Source organism: Carcharhinus amblyrhynchos, chromosome 5 (assembly GCF_965287045.1).
Source record: "Carcharhinus amblyrhynchos chromosome 5, sCarAmb.v2.hapA, whole genome shotgun sequence".
Taxonomy (NCBI): domain Eukaryota; kingdom Metazoa; phylum Chordata; class Chondrichthyes; order Carcharhiniformes; family Carcharhinidae; genus Carcharhinus; species Carcharhinus amblyrhynchos.
In genome coordinates, this window is record NC_137328.1 from 89438307 (window position 1) to 89465195 (window position 26889).

The 26889-nt window shown below is 39.8% G+C and overlaps 1 protein-coding gene across 6 annotated transcripts in view; it reads left to right on the top strand.

Moving 5' to 3' along the window:
• The first annotated feature begins 2163 nt into the window (after window positions 1-2163).
• The window catches only part of tmem161b (transmembrane protein 161B), a 65095-nt gene continuing 40369 nt past the window's right edge, over window positions 2164-26889 (top strand). The window contains exons 1-5 of one of the 6 annotated variants that reach the window (XM_080189157.1): window positions 2164-2290; window positions 4926-5029; window positions 9862-9945; window positions 14269-14366; window positions 21291-21447. In XM_080189157.1, coding sequence (XP_080045283.1) covers window positions 2288-2290; window positions 4926-5029; window positions 9862-9945; window positions 14269-14366; window positions 21291-21447 — 446 coding nt within the window. In that variant the 5' untranslated portion in view covers window positions 2164-2287. Of the gene's footprint in view, window positions 2291-4924; window positions 5030-9859; window positions 9946-14236; window positions 14367-21290; window positions 21448-26889 lie in introns of those variants that run through there. The other 5 variants (XM_080189158.1, XM_080189160.1, XM_080189159.1 and 2 more) reach the window with 5 other exon arrangements.

Genomic DNA, 26889 nt, shown 5'->3' on the forward strand with positions numbered 1-26889 from the left:
GCTTTTCAATGTATACTAATACATGTGACAAAAATAAATCAAACAATAAAAATAGAGTGGAGAAGAAGATCACCACCATAACCAGTGGAAAGAGGAGAAAGAATGCCAGTTTTAATGACATATAGAAGAGTACCAGTTTAAGTTGGTTGGACTGCAAGATTAATTGACAAGAAGACTTACAAAACAAACTAGAACTGTCAGAAAAATTGATGTCTTCATGAAAGGTTAGCTTGATGGGATAAGTTTTGGGTAAGTGATTAGTGCTGAATATCCAAAGATCTTTGTTTCTCATCCAAAAAGATATGAGTTGCAAAATATAAAAATGCTTAAAATCAACAAAAATTGTTATTTCAATGCAAAAAAAAACATGAGAAACATCCCCGATTCCCCAGGAATACAAGAACGCAGGGAATAGAAGTAGGAGCAAACCATATGGCTCATTGAACTTGCTCTTCCATTCGGGCTTCAATTCCATTTTTCCTCCAGATTCTCATTTCTCTTCCCTGTGACACAAAAATCGAACTCATCTTTAAATGCATTCAATGATGGAACATTCAAACACTTTGGAGTAGTGAATTCCAAAGTTTCACAATTCCTTGAGTGAATAAATTTCTCAGTCATGAACAATTGGCCCCTTAGCCTGAGACTGTGCCGTTGTATTTTGTATTCCCCGATCAATGGAAACAATCTGTTTCCACCTTACCATGCTCTTTCATAATTTTGTAAGTTGCATGGAGATCGTCTCTCACTCTTCTAAACTCAAGAGAATATTAACCTGATAAACTTAGCCTCTCATCATAATACAAGTCACTAACAAAGGATCATCCAGACTCGAAACGTTTGCTCTACTCTCCCTGCACTGTTGCTGTCAAATCTGCTGAGATTTTCCAACATTTTCTATTTATGCCCCTTATCCCAGGCACCAATTTAGTGAGCTTTGCACCAGATTGCTTTTTGTTGTTGCCCTTTGGGGATCTTTATTGTCACTTGTTAAATTCCACCTTTTTGACTAAACTCTGGGTTATCTATCTTAAGCCCCTTTTTGTGTCGCTATGCGAAATTCTGGTCTGATGAGATGCCCATGAAAGCCTTCGGGGACATATTTACAGAGTTGAAAGTATCAGCAATAATGGTGGGAGTGCAGGCAGCACCAACGGTAATGATGGGAATGCAGATGATACCAGCAGTAATGGTGGAGGTGGAAGTGGCGCCAGCGGTAATGGTGGGGGTGTAGGTAGCATTAGCGGTAATGGTGGGGGTGCAGGTAGCATCAGTGGTAATGGTGGGGGTGCAGATGATGCCAGCAGTAATCGTGGGGATGCAGGCAGCGCCAGCGGTAATGATGGGGGTACAGGCAGTGCCAGTGATAATCATGGGGGTGCAGGGGGTGTCAGTGGTAATGGTGAGGGTGCAGGCAATGCCAGCAGTTATGGTGGAGTGCAGGCAGTGCCAGCGGTAACGGTGGGGGTGGAGACAGCAGTGCTGATGGGGGTGCAGGCAGTGGTAATGATGGGGGTGCAGGCTGCGGTAATGATGGGGGTGAAGGCGGCGATAATGATGGGGGTGAAGGCAGCATAATGATGGGGGTGAAGGCAGCGATAATGATGGGGGTGCAGGCGGCGGTAATGATGGGGGTGAAGGCGGCGGTAATGATGGGGGTGAAGGCGGCGGTAATGATGGGGGTGAAGGCGGCGGTAATGATGGGGGTGCAGGCAGCGATAATGATGGGGGTGAAGGCGGCGGTAATGATGGGGGTGAAGGCGGCGATAATGATGGGGGTGAAGGCAGCGATAATGATGGGGGTGAAGGCAGCGGTAATGATGGGGGTGCAGACTGCGGTAATGATGGGGGGATGAAGGCGGCGCCAGCGGATCCTTCACAAAGATGGCGGCCGGCAATATGGGGCCTTTCTCAGTTGTCGGCAGGCCTGGACATGGAGACTAATCATATCCCCGATCAGCCACGTCGGCACTTTGCATCCAGCAATTAAGTTTGCTGGTTCACGGCTGTTCGGATGCCACGAATTTTTAAAAATTGCCCCAGTCGACGCGGGTAATTCAGCGGTTTTTGCGTCCCGCCGTGTGAAATAGATTTATTTGGCGAGGCGACAGCGGGGGACAGGTGTAACTGGGGTCCTTCATGACCTCTGTGTGAAGGGGAGGTTGAGCCATGGCGGCTGCTGGTTACTTCAAACCGCTTTAGACTGCGGCCCGGGGCTTCTGTATGATCGCAGCCGGGAGGGGGGGATTCGTGTCCTGGCGGTCTCTCCGTTCACCTTCCCGCTAACATGGTGAGTGCGCTCGGGGCTGTTGCTGCTTTCACCCAGACGGAGCTGCTCATCAACCTCAGGCTGGGAGGCACCAAAGGGCGACTCATGCACTGAACCCCAGGAGAGTGCTGGGTGAACAACGTCCTTCACCCCCACCCCCAAACCTCTCTCTTCCCCACCCCCCCCCCAAACCCCTCTCTTCCCCCCCCCCCAAACCCCTCTCTTCCCCCCCCCCCAAACCCCTCTCTTCCCCACCCCCCCCCCAAACCCCTCTCTTCCCCACCCCCCCCCCCAAACCCCTCTCTTCCCCACCCCCCCCCCCCCAAACCCCTCTCTTCCCCACCCCCCCCCCAAACCCCTCTCTTCCCCACCCCCCCCCCCCAACCTCTCCCCGTTTTACATTTCCCTTATTCAGATCTTGGAAATAATGTTCTGTTTTTAACTGCATTCTTTCACTTATTCCATTATAAACCTGTTGACTGGTGAATTGCTGAGATCTGCTTCTCTTCACGCTGTGGACAGCAGTAGATCAAAATGAAATAGTAAAAATGTTCTAAAAACAAATGGACCAACATTTTTAATGCTTTGTTTAATGGATAGGTGTTCTATTGATGCAAAGTTTTTCACCCAGAAATAAATAGCTGGGATGTTGTTTGGGTGGATTGATGCTACTGCTGTACTGTTGCGTTGAATGATTTTGCTTTGTTGAGAAGTTGTAGTGTAAGTTTAGAGCTCACTTCCAATTTGAAGTTAAATAAAGCCTGATTTATTCTTCTTGCTTCTTAATATCCACAGATGTGTAGTCCCCTTCGCTGCCTCAGGAAATCCCTAAGCATCATAGAATTCGTACAGTGCGGAAGAGGCTGTTCAGCCCATTGAGCCTGCAATAACAACAATCCCACTTAAGACCTATCCCCATAACCCCATGTATTTACCCTGCTAATGCCCCTAACACTAATAGACAATTTAGCATAGACAATCCACTTAACCCACACACACATCTTTGGACTGTAGGAGGAAACCAGAGGAAATCCACGCAGACACAGGAGAAAGTGCAAATTCCAGACGCGCGCGCACACAGTGACTCGAGTCTGGAATTGAACCTGGATGCTTGGTGCTGTGAGGCAGCACTGCTAATTGCTGTTACACTGTGCTGCATCATACAGTCGAAGAAGGACTTCTGAAGCAAAACAGAAAATGGTGGAAATACTTAATAGGTTAGGTGCCAAGGTCAATTTTCATCAGATCTGGAAAATCTTAAGAGCTTTAATTTGAAAGGGGGAGGAGAGACCAACAATTATAGGCTGTGGAAGACAGGATTAAATGGCAAAAAGGATGATAGCATAGGTCAAAAAAAAGGTGAACCGAGCTGTGAACGACCACAGCAGAGTATGCCCAGTGTGTCCTGAGCAATAAGAAAGGGGAGCAGTGGTGATGGTTTTAAATTGTTGAACCAAATGTTCAGTCCAAGAGATGATATGATGAAAGATGATGCTCCTTGACACTCTGTTCCTTGAGATTCTGAGCTTCATTGAAACAATGTAGAGAACTGAGATCAGGGTGGGGTAGGGTGGGGTGGGGTGGGGGAAATAAAAGTTGCAAATGACTGGAAACTTAGGGTCGATCTTTAGGATTAAATAGAAGTGTTCAGGCAAACAATCACCTAGCCTACATTTAGGGCTCCCAATGTGTAGGTGACCATACTGTAACAATGAATGCTATGTACTAAATTGGAAGAAGTACAAGTACTGTTTCAACTGGAAAGCGTGTTTAGAGTCTTGGATGATGCGAAGGAAGGAGGCAAGAGGGCAAGTGTTGCATCTCTTACACTTGCTTGGGAAAATGTTGTGAGAAAGAGAGTGGGGGGGTGGATGGGACATTGTTAAAATCACAAAGTCGGCCATCTCAATGTTGAAAAGAAGAGGGAGAGATGTTGGGTGGTGGAATCATGTGACAGAAATGGCTGAGGATGTTTGTTTGAATGTGGAGGCTAGTGGATTGAAAGCTGATGAAAAGGGGAATGCTATTGTACATCTTCATACGTTGCTTACAGTTTTGAGGCACCTTGTCCTTCCTGGGTAATCTGAGGTAGACTGCACTTTCAGGGCCTTGGGCCCATTCTTGAGTTTGCGTGATATATTGCATGAAATGATCTGATCAGGGCAGCCATTATCCTGCAAGAGAGGGCACAGTGGTTAGCACTGCTGCCTCACAGCGTCAGGGACCTAGGTTCGACTCCCAGCTTGAGTCACTCTGCGTAAAGTCTGCACGTTCTCCCTACGTTTGTGTGGATTTCCTCTGGGTGCACCAGTTTCCTCCCATGGTCCAAAGATGTACGGGTTAGGTTGATTGGCCATGCTAAACTGTTCCTTAGTGTATGGGGATGCATAGATTAGAGGGGTAAATATGTGGGGTTACAGGGATGGGGCCTGGGTGGGATTGTTGTCGGTGCAGACCTGATGGGCCAAATGGCCTTCATCTGCACTCTAGGGATTCTATAGTTAATTTCGTTTTAAGGTGATGTTATGCACTTATTTATTGCGTGAATGCATCAGAAATCCTTTTGTTGCTGAAATACAATTAATTTATTAAGAAATATTATTTGAATAATTTAAAAAACTTTGACATGGTTCATGCTGACTTCTTTCCCTTCCAGGGTGTTATCGGCGTGCAATTGGTGATTACTATGGTAATGGCCAGCATAATACAGAAGATCACACCTCACTACTCATTTGCTCGCTGGCTGCTTTGTAATGGAAGGTATGGGGATTATTTTCTATTGAGACATAATGGGATAACTGGTTTTGTATTTGCAGTTCATGTTTTGTGCATCTGATATTGAGACAATTATCTTTTTATTAGGTGAACTTACATCACCAAAGACAATTTGCTCAATGTTGTTCAGGCAGTGTTTTCCTCTTTTTCCCAATTAGATTAATGTGCCCCATTTTTTAATATGGGACAGAATGCCCCCTTTTTTCTTGGAGGGTACTTTCAAATTCAGGTCTTGAGAACTAAAAGCAAAATATTGCAGATGTCACTAATCAAAAACAAAGTTTTTTAAGCACTCAGCAGGTTAAGAAATAGTTGTAAAGACCACAAGTTGCCATTTTGCATGTTGAACATTTCCTCCACACTGGAAGATAATACAGATAAACTATAACATTTTAAAGGGAAAGGGGGAAGGAATGGAGTCGGGGTGGCATGAAATGCATGTGACCGGTCGTGGTGTAACTAGGTGGAAAATGGGAGATTTATTAATGTTGGTGAGGTGGTCTGCTGCCTTGGTGTTGGTGTTTGCTCCTAAACCTTGGTCTTCTTTGGTCCTCTTTAGCTGTTCACCCATACTCATTCCATATATTGTGCATATGTATTATGCCTCTTGTTCTGTTCTCTGCATGAGCACTTTGAGTTATTTTTTTCCTGTGTTCTGCTATCCTTAAGTTCATTTTAACTTGCTCACTATCCCTATCTCGCACACCATCCCTTTGTACTTTCCCATGTTCGATTCATTTTTAAATCCTGACCACTTTTAATTTTTATACAGATTTTGCTTCGCCTGGATATTTCCAATGTTCATTTGAGATTTTGACCAAGTTGATGCCAGCTGCCTTAACTCAGTTGATTGCTTGAGATCAAAATATCAAGAATTTTATCATCAAAAAATCTCTCCATGTATCCTACTCTTATTTATATTCACATTGCATATTGCAAATTTAATTTTCTTCATTTAGGACAAATAATTCACTTGAACTTGCTGTTTGAGGGATTAATTTTTGGATGTAATATTTCCTTTTCCTCCCTCCCCTTAGACTGATGCCCTTTTCATGTGAGATTTATCAGGTCAAACTGTAAGAGTAGTGAGTGGCCTTTGTGACTGAGCAGCAGTCATTTATACATATATGTGACTTGGTAAGCAGGTCAGGACACTTGTCTATTTTCTTTCATTTTGGTTGCTTTGTTCAGTACCTTAGATTATTATTTAGCCACAGTGAGCATCTTAGTTTCTGGATTTTGTTCTTTACTAATCTTGATCAGGGTGATGTTGCAGTTGTCCTTTGCGTATCCATGCTAAGGATGAGAGAAGCAGTTGCCGAGAATTTGGTGTTCCTGATCACCAGACAGCTGACTTGATATTTTGCAAATGTAGATTGTGTATGTGTCTGGCAGGACAATAAAAGGCTTCATAGTGGATATCAGCTGTTAGGCATTGTCCTGGTTCAAGCAGAATACTAGAGCAGGTTACTTGCGGATTTCTTTTCTTCAAATTCTTATTGAGTTATTGCCAAAGCTGGTGACTCAAAGGAACAAAAATCAGAAAGCTGAGGAAGGCCAAAAGAAAATCTCTGGGGTGTAGTAATTATCTGTTTCCAAATGATGGCCTGTTTCCCACTTAGGGAAGATATACTTGAGGTGGGGTGGGGGGTGGGCAGGGGCAGGCAAATGTGTATTTTTAATCCTCTGTTAAACTTTTCCTTGCATAGTTTAACATGTTGAACACCTTCCTTACTTGACGTGGTTTCAACACTCACCTTTTATTTAGCATTCCTGAGTATTTTAGCACTGATATTTGACAATTTTTGACCTCTGGTTCTACTTGTAGTATTTGACCTCTATTGCATGTGCATTGTAGTTATATTGTATATGCGTTACGGTATGCTGATATGGGATTGAGTAATGAGTTATCTTGTGTTGGTTCTCTTAGGAATGGTAACTGAATCAAAGGTTCTTTTGTATCGGATCTTTTTCAAACTAATGTTAGTGGTTATCACCTTGCTTGCCCTTGGGGTACTATGTTTGTTACAAATTTGGATCAGTTAATGTTTGTCACCTGATTTCTTATCATTGTTTTTCAGGAGGTAATTTGAACACAAACTATTAGCTAGCCAGACATATAGCATTCTTAAGGATAACAAGATGATAATTATTACCATTCATTTGAAAACTTCTATTGATGTCACGATAAAGAAAGAAACGTAGCCAGGAACAATCAATATCCAATTGAGACAATTATCCCGTTGCCTGAGGCATATATTTGATTTGCAGTGTATCCTGCATGTAGAAGGTCATTGAGGTTACATCACTGTTTAAAAAGTGCTTTAAGTGTGGTTGATTTGTATTCGCGTTTACATCTGCTTGCCAGTAGTTTGTCCAAATCTTGGCAGTTGGGTGCTATTTTACTGCCTACTTCTGATGTTTAAGAATTCACATCCTTTGTTTCCCTTTTCCTGAATAGGGTAGGAATATACACCTACAACACGACCACTTCATTCCGTCATTAATTGTAAGCTTGGTAGTATTGCGCAGGTCTGACTTATTTGGCATGTAGTTGGAACCAAGTGTTTGGCAAAAAAACCCAGAACTCTTGAAGATGTGATTGGCCCTTGTAATGCTGTAGAGTGGAGGAGGATGCAAACACAGTCCTGGTAACTTCTTGGCCATATATCAAGCTGCTATAAGTGTTTGTCGTTATGAGGTCATGGTAGTATCCAATATCTGAGCCTTCCTCCTTGTCTACTTCTGTCAATCATAATACTTAAGATGATTGGCAAAATAACTTTAGTTACCATTGTAGATGTCATTCCAAGTAGATTGCAGGCAAGCAACAGTTTGTCCAGCAACATCTAGATTCTGGCTTCTTTGAAAATCTGCAAACAGCCATTAGGAGGATTTCTCTACACTGATCAAGTATATAAATTGTGTAAATAATCTGCATTCTCTGCAGTAGCAGACTGGCATAAAGTCAATTATAACTGCAGTGAATTTTGTAAATGTTTTTGATTATGTGCTAGTTGAAGCACTTTTTTGTTACCAACAATGAGCCTGCATTTCTTGCCTCAACCTACTCTTCCCAATGGCTACCCATCCACTTTCCCAAACTCTTTTGACTTGTGGAGTGGTCAAGTCCTGGAATGCAAGATCCAGGAAACTCATCCTTCCTAATGCTGCACAGTGACAACAGCTGCCCTTTGAACTTAAGCCACTGGAGTCACTTGAGACATGTATGGTCCCCCAATACTCATGAAGTACCCTGAAGCTCCCACGTGGTGCAGGAATTGCAAACAGGTCAATTAAGATCGATTGGATGGATCAGTAGTTTTTTGATTCTGTCCCATCATTTTTGCATAATAGATTTGTGGAAGGTTTACCCTCCTTGTTTCATTGAAAAGGCATAGATAGATCTATCAGCAAAAAGCAATGGATAGTTTTTTCGATTTTTATTGTTCTGTATGTCTTACTAAAAACTTAGCTAGATATCAATTCGAACATTGAGATTTAAATGCAAGAGTCAGATATTTGGCAGGAAATTGTAATTGCAATGGACTTTGGCCTTCAGTTTTGAAAGATGGATTTCCAGAAGTTGTTGCAGACAACCTAAGCAAAGATTTGTTTGATTAGGAATGTAAGATCCTGAAGCAGTTATATAAATGAGTGGACTTTCTTTGAAAGTCTGAACATTGATATTCCGGTTACCAAATAGGTACTTGGGGTTCATCTCATCAGTTAGGCAGTGCATCTGCACACCAAAGCCGTCTTTTGCTTTGACCATAACAAAACAAAGCCATTGTTTAAAAAAAAAATGCAAGTCTAAACATGGAGCTACATATCAAATGGGAATCCCAGCCCTGATGGAACTGAGGCATGCACTGACCTGTTGCAAGAAGAAACTACGGAATTATGATATCCTGATTTGTCGAATACTGGGTGGGTTTAATGTTGGTATAGAAGAGCAGCAAACAATCTACAGTAAAATTACTTAACTGGAGGAGAGTCAATTTCAATGGGTGTGAACAGATCTATCCCAGGGAAGTTGGAATAAAAGATTGGTAGGCAGAACTCCAACCGAAACATAGGCTGCTTTAATTTGGCTGTACGTTTCCATAAGGGGTAAAGATAGCACAACCAGAGTAAGGTGAAACAGAAAAAGAGTGCATGTGACAGATGCCAGATTGTTTATACAAATGGGAGCCAGACTGATGTAGAAAATTCAGAGGGGAATTCAGTGGAATAAGATAATGGGAGAAAGCAGAGAATGGCAGACATTTCCTCTCACTTCCCACCCTTATTTTATTATGCATGTCATAATTTGTGACATTACATTGGTCAATAATATTAGTTTGTATATCTGCCAGCCTCTAGACCCAACCACACCATGTTCCCATTTTGTGTTTTTACATTTATTCATTTTCCTTGAACGTTTGAGTCTTGTACCATTTGCTGGTAAATTCCTTTCTAATTTGCCAAACGCAGGTAAGGCGATTCTGATTGGGCCCTGTAGTCCAGTACTGGACTTGTGGAAGAAAGCAATAAAGGAAGAAAGGACATTTCAAAACAAAATTGAAGTAAAGAAAGCGCAGGCTGTGTTGCAGTAATAACATGGTTGATTTGTGTGACTTTTTGAGATGTGCTTGGTCCATCGTGACTGAACCTGGGGCCAACTTCAGCTAACAGCATTGGATGACCTATAGTATGCAACATTGCATTTATTCAAAGTAGAACACTTTTTATGTGCACCTGATTTATTTATAATGCTGATTGTTGGAAAGGGGAACTTTCTGAATGTCACTAATTTTGGAATTTTATTGTTACAGTTTGAAATGGTATCAGCATCCTACAGAAGAACAACTTCAGGCCCTTGCTGGGAAACAACAAAAAGCAAAATCCAGGAAAGACAGGTAATGGTAACAAGATCACTTTATGTACATTAAATTTTTTTAATCTATTTGACTTCCATCAAATAAGCCCCCTGTTTAAAATGTCCATGCTCATGAGGATTTTTCCCCCAGTAATGGTAACTCTATTAATAGCCCACAAACTGGTGAACCTTTTCTTTCACATTTTCCTACCTTGTCCTTGGATGTTAGCAGTGGCTCAGTGATGCCACTCTTGTCTGATTCAGAAAAGTCTGGTTTCAAGTTCCACCCTGAGGTTTGAGCACAAAACTGAAGTCAACACTTCTAGTGTAGAACTGAGAATTGGAGATACCATGGGTTGAATGAGATATTAAACTGAAGAACCCTAAGATTGTGTGAAGCAAGAGTAGGCCATTCAGCCCATTGAGCTTGCTCTGCCTTTCAGTAAGACCATTGCAGACCTGATTGTAGCCTTAACTCCACTCGACTTCCTGCCTGCGCTGCAAAACCTTTGATTCCCTCCAAGATTAAAAATCTGTCCAACCCAGTCTCGAATATATTCAATGAGCAAGCCTCTGCTGTTCTCTGATTATTGATCCTCTGAGAGAAGAAATTGCTCTTTATCTCCATCCTAAACTGTATCCCTAGTTCTAGATTCCAACAGCCCTACCTTGCCCAAGGGGAGAAGCCCCTTCAGGACCTTGGGTATTTCAATAAGATCATCCTTCATTCTTCTAAATTACAATGAGTGTAGGGCTAACCAACTCAATCTTTCCTCAGTGAACCTTTTCTGAACTGCTTTCAATGCAAGTATATCCGTCCTTAAGTAAGGTGACCAGAGCTGTACATGGTACTTTAGGTGCAGTGTCACCAATATTCCATACAGTTCTAACTTGACTTCCCTACTCTATTTCCCCTGTCCAAGTGAAGGCCAACATTCCATTTTCTTTCCAGATTACTTGCCATAGCCACATGGTCACATATTGTGATTCATGTACAAGGACACCTAGATCCCTCTTCTGTTTCTCTCTCCATTTAAATAATATTCTGTTTTTCCATTCTCCCTGCCAAAATGAGCAGCCTCACATTTTTCCACATAAGACTCCCGTCTCCAATTTTCCCACTTCATTTATCCTGTCTATATCCCTTTGTAGAATTTTTGTGTCCTCTCAACTTGCATTCCTGTCTGTTGTTGCATCATACAATACACTAGGTCCCTTCAGTAATATAGGTTATAAAGGCTAGCATTGATCCTTGTGGTACCCCACTAGTTACAATTTGCCAACCTGAAAATGATCCATTTATCCTGACTTTGTTTTCTGTTAGCTAATCCTCTATTTATGCTAATATATCACACCCAACACCATGAACTCCTAACTTCTGTAGTAAACTTTTATGTGGCATCTTACTGAATGCCTTTTGGCAGTCCATCTAGTGGTTCTCCTTTATTGACCCTGCTTGTTACATCCTCAAAGATCTCTAATCGATTTGTCAAGCACGATTTCCCTTTTGCATTACCATGTTGTCCCTGCCTGATTATGTTATGGTTTACTAAATGTCTTGCTGCTATCTCCTTAGTAATGGATTTTAGCATTTTTGTGGTGACAGATGTTAGGTTAATTGGCCTATAGTTTCCTGCTTACTGTATTCCTTTGATCTTGAATAGAAGTGTTACATTTGCATTTATCCAGGATCTGGGGAATTTTGGAAGATTCCAAAATATGCATCCACTACCTCTGCAACCACTTATTTTAAGACCCTTGGTTGCCACCCATCAGGCCCAGGTGACTTGTCAGCCTTTAGTTCCATTAGTTTTCTCGGTACAAAACTGTCTTGAGCTGTTTGTTAAAAATTGTGTGAATTGTCTCAAAGAAGAGAAGGGAAATTCTCACCAGTGCCTTGGTCAATATTTACCGCTAAGCCAGCTTCCTTTATTTAAAAAAAACAGATTATCTCATTACACCATTGCTGTTTATGGGGCAAATTGGTTACTGTACTTCAAAACTGTAAATCATTGGCTTTAAAGCAATTTTGGTCATCCTGAGGTCCTAAAGAGTGCTTGTCTGTTTTTAACTCTCTGCTCTTAACTCTCTTTGCTACCTTCCTGTTTGTTTATTTCCTTTTTACATGCAAAAGTATCCAAAAATAGAAGGGATTATCAGGTCAGAGTGAAAGGGTGAGGAGTACAAGGGAGAAGGGTGACCAAGTAAGAGGGAAAGGACTAAAGCTGTACACCGGGGGTCTTGGTCTCTTTTTGGGTCAGTGGATCATTGCTGGCTAATGAGGGTAATATGTAGGCCACGTAGCAGTTTTTGATATTGAAGATTGAGTACCAGTCAGGTAATGTCATAGCAGGATAGAATGTGGTAGAAGATGAACAGAAAGATGTGGAGCTAGATAGATGTGGAATGGGAGAGGGAAAGACGATAATGGCCAGGAAGGATCAGATACTCAAGGAAATGGCAATGTCCAATTGCCCACCTAGCCTCTGCCTTGGGAATGTATGTTATGTGTTAGCAGGCTTCCTTCAAGTCATGAATAAACCCTAAAGAGAATTCCTTCCCTTCCAAAGCTAGTTTGTAGCTCTAACTGGGAATCTTCAATTTCTGCATAGATGTATTTTTGTCTTTGGCCCTCTGATCGTACAAATCATTTGTGTTTGTACCAAGGCCATGTTCTTGATCAAGCTGTTGCTCGTCCTTCTAAACCTCTGGTAACAGTTTGAGACCAATACCTGAGTCCCTATTTATATAGCCTGTGCTAGCAGCCAGATGAAGCCAAGCGATATAAATGTCTTTGCAGAGGTGCAAACTTATCAGCATTCAGAGTTTCGGTCACATTTTTTGAAGTGCTAGTATAAGACTCTGTTTCTCAGTCCAAACAGAATATTTGTTTTGCACCAGTTGCAACTGGTTCTTGTTCATGAATTTGAGAGATACGATACTTTGCATTTGAAAGAGAGCCAATACTGTTTGGCACTAGGAAAAACAATGTCAAAGAACTGTTTGTTAACAGTTTCTCTTGATTTTTATTTTATTTCCTGGCAAACACTTTCCAAGTTACGCAGTTCTGTTTCTTTACTTGCTTAATAAATTTTAACTTTGCTAGTTCAGTGTCATAACCATTTGGGTTAATGTACCCTTTACTTTCTTTAACTGTTCTTTTGGAACCTCTATTTTCAAACCTTTTAGCAGTGTATTTATATAAATAAATGAAAATAACTGGGAAATATTTGGGATTACAGTTTTGCAATACTGCTTTTGAATGAAAATCTGTTAAAGCATTAAGGGATCAATAAAAACAAAGTTTGACTTATTTAAAAGGCTTCTTTGTCAAATGTAACCATAAAGGTGACAAGTAGATCTCTGGATTATGGTGCATGCTGTTAAGTTGCCAACATGATGCAGTCTTCTCACTAGATAATGAGAATCATTCTAAGCTCTCTCACTTTGGCTCCCTCCTTTGCTTCCACTACCTCCCTTTTTCTCATTTACTGAAGACCACTTGTCAGCATAAAAAGCGCCTATTTACCACTAGTATCAGCCCTGGTCCCTTTATGATTTGGAACCTCAAAACATTTTCAGTCTGAGCTGTTTCCTAGACAGAGACCAACTGCACCCATCTTTATTCCCCTATTTTATGTTAAAACTCTGATACCTTTATTGCATCTTTTCTTAATCACTGCAATGCTGAACTCCCATTCATCAACCTCAAAACTCAGCTGCCTGTGTCATATCCACACACCAAGTTCCAAAGGCCTTTTATCCCCAATCTTGTTGACTTTTGTTGACTGCCTCAGCATGGACAATATACAAAATTTAAAATTCAAGAATCAAATTTAAAATCGTTTGCCTTTTTCCTCACATCAGTCTATGCACTCACATGTTCAAAGCTCTTTAACATCCTGCCTTTTCCTGTGAACTTTTCATTCTTCTGACTTTAGTATCACTTGCCCTCCGATTTTCCCTTGCCCCCTTTCACCCAATCATTCTTGCCTTCAGCTTCCTTGATCTGATTCTGGATTTCCCTCATAAATCAATTTACCCTCAGAAAAGCCCCCTATACTAAACTTTTGGAGACCTCAAATTATGCTTTCTTGGCTTGGTTTATGCATTCTCTCTTATCTAACGGCCTTTAGATTTTCTGCTTTAAAACTTCTATAAATGCAAATTGTTGTAGTAACAATGTTTACAGCCTCTCCAAGTAAGATGGAAGAACATCAGTGTTTGTTTACAATGTTTAGACATGGTCAAAATTAATCGTTGCCAGGGATGAGAAGGTAAGGATCTTCCATCTGGAATCGGAGTGAAGGAGCATGAGTTTCCATTTGTAGACTTACAGCCACTTATATCGTGGTTTTGCCAGGAAGTACAATGGGCACATAGAAAGCAAGCCACTGACTGTTCCTAAGGATATTGATCTCCATTTGGAAGCAAAGACCATTACAGAGGTGGATACACGAGGTAGGATATATGGCTGAAGATGCACATTTAATTATTTAATTGAAAAACCCCTTGAACTTCATGTGGTGAGTACTCTATACTCACTAATTTTCTTTCAATGTAACTGAAAAATTAACTTTTATTTTTCAATCACCCTATGGTGTATATGGAAATATTTCAACTGATGTTTTATTGAAGTGACTCTCCATTTCTCTTATCAGATTTGTACAAATGTGGCATAGATTCTTTAAAACATTTTGTTCTTTGTGATGGAGACAGCAGTTTTTATTGATTTATCGTGGTCATACATCAAGGTGGAGCAAGTCACTGCAAAATAATCCTTCAGGCATTTTTATTCACTGAGGTCATGTGAACTTTTTTATCATCACCTTAGTCAGTGGAAGATGCTGACCAGTTGTTAGCTTTTTTTTTGTGCTGAAGTCAGCAGATCATTTCCTTGCTATCAAAAGTTCTCAGAAGAAATGCATAATATATTTCTTCCTTTAGCTATGCCAAATGCTTCGTGCTCCAGTGCACAATGTAAGCCTTGTTCTGATGCAATGTATTTTTTTTGAGCTTAAGGTGGTCCCCTGCTTGTCACTTGTTTCATCACATCAAATTTTGTGACTCTATTTGTCCGATACCTCATGCAGCAGTTGTCCTCCACGCTTTTCCTTTTTGCTCCTGACTCATTAGAATGCACTAACCTAGTAGATAGATTCCTGAACATTAACCAAATCCAGGAAAGCCTGACTAGTTAAGTGTGATCATGTTATTTTGAATTAATCTGACTTAATCCTTTAACTGCTTTGTAGCAGTATTCATCAACTCGTGATTATCATAGAATCATAGAACCCTACAGTGCAGAAAGAGGCCCTTTGGCCCATCGAGTCTGCACCGACCACAATCACCCAGGCCCTATCCCCATATCCCTACATATTTTACCTGCTAATCCCTCTAACCTAAGCATCCTAGTACTCTAAGGGGCAATTTTAGCATGGGACAGTTTCCTCCCACATCTTTGGACTGTGGGAGGAAACTGGAGCACCCGGAGGAAACCCACAAAGACACAAGGAGAATGTGGAAACTGATGAGAAGCGAGAGCTGTCGCTGTTTTCTTCCCTCAATGTAGCGAACCACGCGTACCCTTCCAGTGTCATGTTTTAAAGATATCGTAACCAATTGTAGTTCCTTTGCCATGTGCTGAGATCAGGTACTCAACAGAGAATGGGATCATTTCTGATTGTATGACCCAGAACAACTGAGGTATCAAATGCTGAAATACATTGTACAAAATACCAATCATCTTTCTCAAGATATTCACTTACGTTCTTTGATTTCTCGGAAATTAAATGCAAATTTTACTGACGTTTTAAAAAAAAATTGAGATTGTGCAAACATGTTTTGCATAAAGCCAAAACAGCTTGCTTCATTATGCTCAAGCTCCTTAATTGTAAAATGGTTCAAATGCCTACAAACTGTACTGTAAGGTGATTTGATGCTATTGGTTAAAGTGCGTTCAACATCAAAGGTCAAGGTAATAGAGCTGGACTGTAAAAATCAAAAACGAGCAAGATCTTGTCCAAGTTAATCATGCAGAAAAATTTACAAATGGGTTGACAGTCAAAAATCTTGAAATCTGAAATGCATATAGTGAGGTGAATTTTACGCAAACTATTTCTTGTTTCCCCGGTTTTAAAAAAAGTTTGTCATGAGCCAACCCAGCTTAAAAAAAATTGTCCTGCAGCCAGAATACATTGGGGCAGTCTTAACAAGCTGAGTGTGGGACTTGTGTGCCTCAGGAAAGTCCTGCCCTCGAGTGGCTGGTCAATCTGGCCAGCAACTGAGTAGTCCTCAACAACCCCAGAACTCAATAGTGGCTGCAGCTAGGATTATAAACAGCACCCAGGGATCCACAGTGCTGGGTATGGTGGTGAGTCTTGTGTTTTGGCTCAGGGAGGGATCAGGGGCCTGAGGGAGGATGAGAAAGGGGGGAGGTCAGATTCTTGGGGGTAAGGAGGAGGAGCAAAGCAGCATTGCCATCTTTGAAAGGAGAGGTGTATTATTGCATTGAAGATAGGATAGCCACCCACTCTATTTTGCAAGCCCACCCCACCACCTGCAAATATGCCAGTGCGGATCATAAAATTCCTCCTAGTACAAGAAATATTTCAGTAAGGTGAAAAGGATTTCTTTAAATACTGAAGTTTTAAACTAAGCAACTTAAAAGGCAAGCATAGCAAGACTAACATTGTGGATTTTTCAGTGCTTGTGGAGGTAGTGTACCATTGGCTGGGAACTTCTGGCCAAGATCTGACAATGCTTAAGATAACCAGGAATATAGAGAGGATGGTAAAAGGGTACATGGAGATATCTGAAGACATGAAGGAAAATACACAAAAGGACTTGCAAAATTTCTAAGAATATGAAATGTGGGGAGTGTGTTCAAGAATGAATAGGGAGGGTGAAATTATCATTTTTAAAAAATGATGGTCTAGAATTTGCTGCCAGAATAATGGTGGACCTAATGGTACTTGCTATTATTTATGCATAAATGATGAAACAACATCAAGTGAGAAACTTTTGGGAACAAAGGAGTAAGCTATAGGGTCCCTCAAGCCTGTTTTGCTATTCAAAAACACATTTAAATGCACGCAGTCCACTCCCTCAGCATTGATATCCATAGAATCAGAAAATTGTATTTTTGCCTGATAAACATGAACTAACGTGTCTCAGATATTGGACAAGACATTAATAGAGTAAATAGCCATCTAATGATGTGAGAATTACTGCCATGCAACTCCTCGGGCACTGAAAATAAATAATTACAGATGTACAATCTTGTTCCTTCAAATGTTGAATTTTGCTTGTCAATTTTAAAAATGTATTTTTTCTCAATCTATTCATTTTCTACCCTGTCTTTGTATATCTTGCTGTATTTGATTTGACATTGAATTCATTCTCCTCTAGTTTCAGTGACATGAACATAAAGTCATTATCAGACAGGTTTTCTAGAGTTTTTAAGAAGTAAGATAGATTTTATTGTACTTGGGCTGGTCTAATTAAAACTAATAAAATCTTGCTCTCTCTCAAGTGTTGCATTACCTACTCACCAATCCCACAGTACTATTTGTACATGGTTTAAATTGTGAGCAGAGGCCTGCAGATCCTAAAAGCCCAGAAGGATCTAAATTATAGGATGATTCAGATTTCCAGATGAGAAAAACACATACTGCCCTGCAGCCATTTAACAGCCACTTGATGATTAATGAGCTATAGGTGGGATTTCCACCTTTCTCGATCACAAAATCCTGGCTGGCCAATCGAAGGCCGACAGCTCTCAAACAGTTTGGGACAGAAGCTTGCAACACTGGAGCAGAATTTGAGTAAGCATTTGAGGGTATAGCTTGTATGAAGTTCCATGCTAGACAGGGATGAAGATCAAACATTGGGAGGTGTTCTGTTCTAAGATGGTGGCTCCTGTTCCTCAGATGGCACTGGCATGCCCAGAGAAACCTGCCAGGCTAGTGACTTGGTGCAGGCCTCTCCCAGCAGTAGTGGGATGAGGCCCTCAAGTGATTATTAGTTGCTCAACAGGCAGGGTGCCTGATGTCACTGTGGGGACAGGAATAGGCAGTTAGATTGATTTAACGAGTCTCACTGAGCAGTAAATCAAGCCCAATGTTTCAGTCTTCAAATTGTGGTGTAGGCAATGCAGCATCTTTTACAGATGAAGAGAGAAGCAAATATAACTTTTCCTTGAGGGACGCTGCATAACTGGGATTTTCCTCTCCCAATTAATCAGATGGTTTAGGATTGTGAGAAAAGTTTTATATTGTGATACACAACCTATCACAATTGTGTGGGGCAGATTGGTTGGACCAAAGGATCTATATCTGTCATTGTTTGTGCAAAATCATTGCAATAAGCTTACTTGTGACACTAATAAATAAAACTAAACTTAAGTACATTCATTATATTTCTATTGAAGTCAATTTGTTTGACAAACTTAAAAGCGATTCATGAAGTCACTGATTGCATTAGCTATGAAAGTTGTCTCGTAAGAAACCTGTTGGAAAAATTCAGACAATGGCAGAAGATGTTTAGAAGTATGGATTTAAAGAAATGAGTTGACAGCTGGGAAACAGTGTTAAGGCATTTGAATGTTTCTCGAGTGAAGAAAGGTTAGAAATTATATTGCAGCAGGTGTCAATGGAGGGCCCACTTTTGTTCTTTGTGCGTATTGATGATTTGAACTTTGCTGGAGGGAACATAACCTTAAATCCTAAAAATAAATTTTGTTAAATTTAAAAGAAAAGTAAAAGCTTTGGGAAAGCATACAGATTTTTAAAAAATGGACGACTTAGATTATTTTGGTTCAGAGGACATCGAATTAGGTTAGGTAGAGATGAAAAATAATAAAAGGAAGCAGTTACTTGTGGGTATAGTTTATAGGCCCCCAATAGTAGCGACTATGTTGGACAGATTATACATGAAGAAATAATATGGACTGTTAAGAAAGGTACTGCACCATGGGTAATTTTAATTCTCTCACATTAGACAAATAAAATTGGTAAAGGTAGCTTGTAAGATGAATTCACAGGGTATATATGGGACAATTTCTTACATTCTAGAGCTAGCCAGGGTGCAAGATAGTTTAGATTTGGTAATCTGTGATGAGATGAGATTAATTAATTAATTACATCATAACAATGGAGACTCTAGGCACTCGTGATCAGAGCAATAGAATTTCATTTTCTGTATGAAGGTGAGAAGTGTGGGCCTAAAACACATGCTTAAACTTACATAATGGCAGTTGCAAGATTATAAAGACAGAATCAGCTCAAGTCGACTGAGGGAATAGGTTAAAAGGTAGAAAAGCAGAGGCGGGTACTTAAGGGGATATTTCATAACTCTCAACAAAGTCTTTACAAATGGAATGTATCTATGAGAAGGGTACATTGTCTGTGGCTAGCTAAGGAAGTTGAGATAGTATCAAATTGAAAGAAAATGTGTGCAATACAGTTAATATGGTAGGTCAGCAGATTTGGTCAAATTTTAAAAATCAGCAAGGAATAACTGAAAAAATAATCAGAGAAATTAGCACAAGAGAAAGCTATCCGTCAATTCCTTCACCACTGGCTCACATTGGCAGCCTTGTGTGCCATCTACAAAATGTACAACTAAGCCTCATCAAAGCTCCTTCAACACCTTCCAAACCTATGACCTCTACCACCGAGAAGGACAAGGACAGCAGATGCATGGGAACACCTGCAGGATCCCCTGCAAGTCACTACTAATCTGACTTGAAACTAAATGCTATGCCATCACTCCCTTAGAGCACAGAGCATGTCTATACCACATTAACTGAGTATGAACCAAGAAGGCAGCTCGCTTCCACCTTCTCAACGGCAGTTTGGGATGGGCAATAAATGCTGGTATTTCCAGAGACACTCAGATCCCAAGATCCAATAAAAAATATTACCAGAAGGATGCTAGAGATGGGAGGGTATAGTTATGAGGAGAGACCGCAGATACTGACACTATTTCTCCTGGAGCATAAGCCAAGAAAAGATTTAAGAGGTTTTTAAAATTGTAGCGTTTTTATAGAGTGCATCGGAGAAGACTTTATTTCATTTAGGGTATCTGTAATGAGGATTCATCAATTTAAGATTATTACGGAGAGTAAGGAGAGGTTAGAAGAAATGTATTTACACGGGCTTATTGGAGCATGTAATGCTTTGCCACAGGGAGTGGTTGAAGCAGGTACTGTTGCGTCTTTTAACGGAAAATTGGATAAATATTTGAAGCAGAGAAAGATAAAGGGCTATACAGAGAATGTAATGCAGCAGAATTAGTTCAGGATTGCTCTTGCAAAGAACCAAAGCAGACTTGATCTGCATGGCTGCCTTTTTCACTGTAAACTTTTATTTGATATTTGGAGAGTAGTATGTATAGTGCCTGCATTCTCTACTATAAGATGGATTATTTTTGAAATTCTGATCAAGCTTGAAAGGTGGGTTAAAGCAAATTTTGAAATTTTAATAATGTTGGTCAGATAAAATTTTGGATTATTTTTAGCATTTAAGATATGTTTTAGGGACAGTGGAAGAGGCTGATGGAATTACACTGTTTCTCCCCTGCAGAGACATAAACTAGAAGTGTTTTTTTCTATTTTTAGAGTTGGTTTAGAAGGTGAGATTAAATTAAATTAGAAGTAAACTGGAAAGGACCCTTGGGTGTGGAACGAAGCAGGGATAATGATAATTAAAAGCATTTAATGAAATAAGAATGGAATTAAAATAAACTTGAAATTGAAATGTTGATGCGAGCAGAAACCAGCGAGAGAGGGGGGAAAGAAGAACCCAAACTTTCAAGGATCTTTTGATTTATATGTTCGTCAGAGAATAATGAAGGAAGTGAACTCCATTCTAACAGAGCTTTTGTAAGTGATCCAAATTGATGATGCCCATCGAGTCCTGACATCAAAAATGTTTTTAAATGTTCTGAAATTACATCTGTGATAGAAGGGAAAACATTATCTTAAACATTGTGTTGGGCATTGGCAGTATATTTTCAATTGTGTGCCAAGTCATTTGTAAAATGTCATGCTGTCTGCAATGCTGTCTCACCAGATAAAATATTCCTGTGATAACAGGCTCGTTTCGCTTAAAATTTGGAATAGGTGTTAGAAAGAAAACAACAATTTTTTCTCTTCCCTTTCATTGTCTCCTGAATCACAAAGCAGGAGATGAGCTGAGATCCTTGTTATATTTGGATACAGTACAGTATGCATTTATCCACAACAGCTTGAATTGAATGTAGAAGCAGTTGGTTATGTTTTAAAACAAACGATTGGTGTACATAGCCGATGACACTTTTTTTCTTATTTTTCTGACATAGTTTCAAACACTTGGTCATTGAAACAATTATTTTCTTCCACAGTTCTCCATTATTTCCCTGAGTATCAATGGTTGGTGGATTTTGCTGCTTCAGCCACAATTGTTTATATTATTACAGAGATCTACTACAGCCTGACAAACCCCCAAAATGAGATGAATGTTAGCATAATTTGGTGCCTGCTGGTCCTTGCCTTTGTCTTGTATCCTTTTTAATAGTTGGAAAATAAAGCATTTGAATCCTGTATTGACTTGTAAAATGTACAAGGAATTGGCTGAATTTGTGAGCTGCCCTGAAAATAATGGTTTGTATTGGGTTTCATTTATCTATTTTGGTAGCATTTCTACGTGTTTTCAGTAATTAACTTGATTAACATGGTTAACCTTTGTTAAACTAACTCCAATTTCGAAGTGTGGCAATGTAGTTATTGAACATGCACTATATATTCTTTTGACTTGATAGTTCTTATTTTAAAAAAGCATTATAATTGTTCTAGTTCTGTCCTACAACTTCTCCAGACTTGCATTTCCATGCTGTCAGTGGCAACCTTTTGAGAAAGAAGAGAACCATTATGGTGATGGTTGTGATGTCTCATGAGCAGTTAGGTAAAGTGCTGTGATATATGGCAATACGCAAGTGAATGAGATGATGCATTGAATATTATGGTGGAGGGAATCCAGCAATTTTATTCAGAAGTTTTTCACAAATCAAGAGAAAATTCAGTTATAAATTGAATGAAAAGTTCCAGCGTAAGCCTGTGCAATAACTTAATGCTAATGACCTTTTGACAGTGCTTGATACAATGCTGCATTGAGTTTGATCTATTTATTCTTTAGAGGCGTACCAAATGCTTTGGTTGACCACAACGCTTATGCATTTTAAATGATCTTGTCCTTTCTAACAGCAAAATGTAATGATTTGGGCTGTTCCTCAATGTAATAAACTAACTTGCTGATTCTTGTAAATTTTGAGCAGCAACTTCGTGCTAGCCTATGAGGAAAAAGGTGTTATTTATGGGTCAGTGGAATATCACGTATTCCAAACAATTCTGTTAACACCACTGAGACAAGTGCAAGAATGACCACAAGTGGATTGTGAGCATCAGTAGCTAAATATTAGTAACAGAACTTTGTTAGTTTGTTGAATTTCCTGAAGGAAATACTCCAATCAAACAATTAATTTGGCATATATCAAGTATTGCAAGTGTTGTTTTTTAAGAAGAGCCTCCTTTGTAGAAGAGAAAGGGTTCATCCTAAATACCTTGATTAAAATGCTGTATTTCTGGTGACAAATATTGCAAGTCCAATAGTTGGTGAGAATGCATGTTGCTTATATATGGTAGTCACAAATTCACAAATGTAGTTTTGAATCCCATTGTCAATTTGCCAGTTACAATATATAACTTTCAAAAAAGCTTTGTTTTGCCCTCTTGTTACCTGGCCAATGTTTGCTTAACTAGGAAGATGTAGCCTGATCCAATTTTGTACACTGCCCTTTGGCTAGTGCTACTTGCTATGCTTGTAGTGATGTCTGTTTGCCTTAGCTGATATGGAAGACAGCAATTTTAGTAGGTTCACTAAAGTTTGTTTCTATCTTTTTTGAAGGATACATTTGTATGGTGATTTAGGGGTAATATTACTGGACCAACTATTTAAACCATGAGTGTTTAAATCTCAGCATGACTGGAGTACTGTGTGCAGTTTTGGTCTCCGCATTTGCAAAAGGATATATTGGCCTTGGAGGAAGTACAGAGAAGGTTCACCAGGATAATACCAGAGATGAGGGGGTTAGCCTATGAAGAGAGATTGAATAGACCGGGTCTGCACTCATTAGAATTTAGAAGGCTGAGGGGGGATCTTATAGAGACTTACAAGACAATGAAGGGGCTAGATAGGGTAGAGGTGGAGAGATTCTTCCCGCTTAGAAAGCAGAGTAGAACTAGAGGGCACAGCCTCAAAATAAAGGGGGAGGGGGTGGGGGTGCGGGGAGGCAGTTTAGAACAGAGGAACTTCTTCACTCAAAGGGTGGTGAATCTCTGGAATTCTCTGCCTATTGAAGTGGTGGAGGCTACCTCGCTGAATATATTTTAAGTCATGGGTAGATAGATTTCTGAAGACAAGGGAATTAAAGGTTATGGGGAGAAATCGGGAAAGTGGAACTGATCGACTTCTGATCAGCCATGATCTTATTGAATGGTGGGGCAGGCTCGAAGGGCTAGATGGCCTATTCCTGCTCCTATTTCTAATGTTCTTATGTTCTTATTGAGAATTTGTATTCCATTTATTTAAAATCTGGGAATAAGCTGGCCCCAGTAAAAGTGTCCATGAACCTTGCAGCAAAATGTTGTAAAAATCCAACTGGTTCAATAAAAATTCTTTAAGAAATGGCCTCCCCTGTCCTTAGCTGGCCTGACCTATGTGTGACTAATTCCAGAGCAGTATAGTTGATTGTTAATTGTGCTCAGAAATGGCCCAGTCAGTCATCATGTGGTAGGAAACTTAGTACAATACCAATGGTTTTCAAGACCAGTTAGAGATCGGCAATAAGTGCTAACCTTAGCAGTTGTACCCACGTTTGGAGAATAAATTAAATAATTCTTTACACTGACAAGAAAAGCTAAATATAGCTTTTATTTTTTTTAATTACTTGTTTTTTTTTGACAGGTTTTCCTGGTTTCCTTTCCACTTTTTAAAAGATTTTCTCCTTTTTGAAACACTTCATTTCCTCGCTGCTACGATGTGCTAACCTGAAGTTTTTATTTTCTCATATTTTCAGTTTATCATATATCAGTCTTTTGTTGCTAGCACAATAAAAGATGGTCATCAAAGTCTTTCAGCCATTGCTATCCATATTACATTCTGAAACTATGACCCACATAATTAAATCATGGCAAATACAATGGGTCATTCAAACTCAGATGCACTGTTGATACTTTCCTTTCATGTGAAACATTGTTTTACATAAACATATGGAATCTTACACAAGTATAGTAAAATACAAGTTTGCCATTTGTGAAGGCAAATGAATAAAAATAGTTTGAAATGAACCATTTTTGTAAGTACATTACTCTATGAAGGAACAGCTGCACTTTTTTCTGCTTGTGCATGCAATAGCACCCATTACCCAAAACTCTTATCCTTTGTTTAAAACCCACATACAATTAGTCAAGTATTATCATTGATATAAATACATTAGCCATAATTTTAATTCCTGGGCAGAAAATCTGAGGGATGTGTGGTTAGACATCCAGGAGTTACAGCGGCAGAGACAGTCTGTTGTGTCTTTGGGCTGCAACATTAACATTCTACTGATCAGCTGCCTGACTAGTGGGGCGTGTTCCAAAGCAGCTTGGTTTTGAACCTATGATGATTGGATTGTCGGGAGGCTGCCGTTTTAACAGCCAGCTAAGTGGTAGTGGGCAGCGGTTGGGAGAGTTCGCCACAGGTCAGGGGTTGATGTAGAGTATGAGGCTGAAACAGTCCAAACTTTATTTATAGAATGCAGAGTACTTCTATTGCTCCTGACTCATGAAAGATATTTAAACTTTGGGGTTTTGCCAGGTTTTACTAAATGGAGCATTTACATCAGTTACTCTATTCATTCGGCATTTGAGATTGTGTCAGAGTCCTCATGACACCAGAAACCCAAATTCATAATTATTAATAAGGTTCCTACCAAATCCAATGGTGCTTTAACTACCCAAGAAGCAATGCTCTTTATAAAAGGAATGACTGGTGAACTCACTGTTTGAACTTTTAAATCCTGTTCATCCCATCCATCCAATTTCTGCTATGTCGCAGGAGTTATATTTCCTTTTTAGTTATCCCATTCCATAATGTGAAGTTTAGCAAACTAACTTCCTTCCCAAAAGCTGTTATTTAGTAATCATAGCAGAAAATACAGATGTCATTCCTTTAAATCACAGCTGAGCAGTTTTCTTTTTGCAATATGTATTGTAAACTTTTTGGGTTTGTTACTTACACTTCAACATTCACAATTCAGATCTCATGAAATACATGATGTACACAGAACAGTCAGCTATTGTATTCTGTTGTGGAGATTGTTGTAGATTGTAATTAAAACTTCATCTGTTCTCTGGAGGTTTATGATATTAGAACCCCATGATTGAATTACTGCCTTGTAACTCCCCCTGCCATTGTCGTTATTCTATGTTTTTGGCTTTGTATAAAAAAATGTTTTATTTGTGAGCCAAATCTTTCTTCAGCAGACAAGCAATTTATCTATGGTGATGTAATCTTACCAAGAGTGCCCTCAGGAATGGAATGTTATCCCCAGATGTAATATTGCAAACTTGATGGCCCCTTTTTTGAGTCACATGTGGTTAAAGGACTTTCTGGAGAATGTTTTGATAACAAAGTAATGTTCCTCAATGTAAAATTGAGGAACATATCGATACATGGGGAATCTTCCACACATGGGATCTAAGGAAGTTAATTAAATTGTGAATGAATCAGATTGGATTACTGTAATGACCTGCTTGTGGTCAGTTGCCCACTCGATGGCCCGAATTTTATGGTTAGAATAAATCAAGGCTACTCATCACTGTCTTCAAAGAAAACTGCCAGCACAGATCTAGCAGTCTTGATGGTCCGGATTTTCTCTTTCCCGACAGTAGTTTAAATCTGATGTCAAATTAAGGGATGTCCTGGCATGGTGCTGCTGTGATTAACAGCAAGCAGGTGAGGCCTTCGTCACCTTAAAGTATTCATTTACAACCATCTGGGATGTTAAAAACACTTAATATACTTAAATTTTAGGTAGCAAAATAAATGATTATGATTGCATTAACGTGGAAGCCAAAACAATTGAGGAACAAAAAAATTTCAGTCTAATATTTTTGTTCCCTCAACCTCATTATTTGATCGTTATTGCACTGCTATTTGTCAAACTTTGCTCTATGCAAATTGGCTGCTGCTTTTTCAAAATTCTAATGGTGACTTCATTAAAAATGAACTGCATGTTCTATAGTTATAAACATTTCAGTGTCACTCAGTTCCTGACCTCATTGCAGCATTGGACCAAACATGGAAGAAGTAGCTGAACTCCAAAAGTGAGGTGACAGTGACTGTCCTTGATGTCAAGTCAGCATTTGACCAAATATAGCCTTAAGGTGTGCTAGAGAAACTGGAATCGATGGAAGTTGGTGGGAAACTCTCCACTGATCAGTCATATGTAACACAAAGGAAAATGGCTGGGTTGTTGGAAGTCAATCATCTCATTGCTGGGACATTGCTGTTGTAGTCTCTCAAGACAGTATTCCAGGCCCAACCACCTTTAGCTGCTTTATCATTGACTTTCCTTCCATCATAAGGTCAAACATAACGATGTTTGCTCATGATTGCACAGCGCCATTTGTGACTTCTCAGATGCTGAAGCAGCCCTGACCTTGACAATACTCAGGCTTGGGCAAATATATGGCAAGTAACATTTGCCATATATTTGCCCAAGTGCCAAACCAGTGAGAATCTAATCATCTCCCCTTGATGTTCAATAGCATTATCGTTGCTGAATTTACCACCATCAACATCCCATGGGTTATCATTGACCTGAACCCACAATATAAATATAGTGGCTGCAAGAACAGATCAGAGGCCTGGAATTCTGTGCTGACTGACTCACCTCC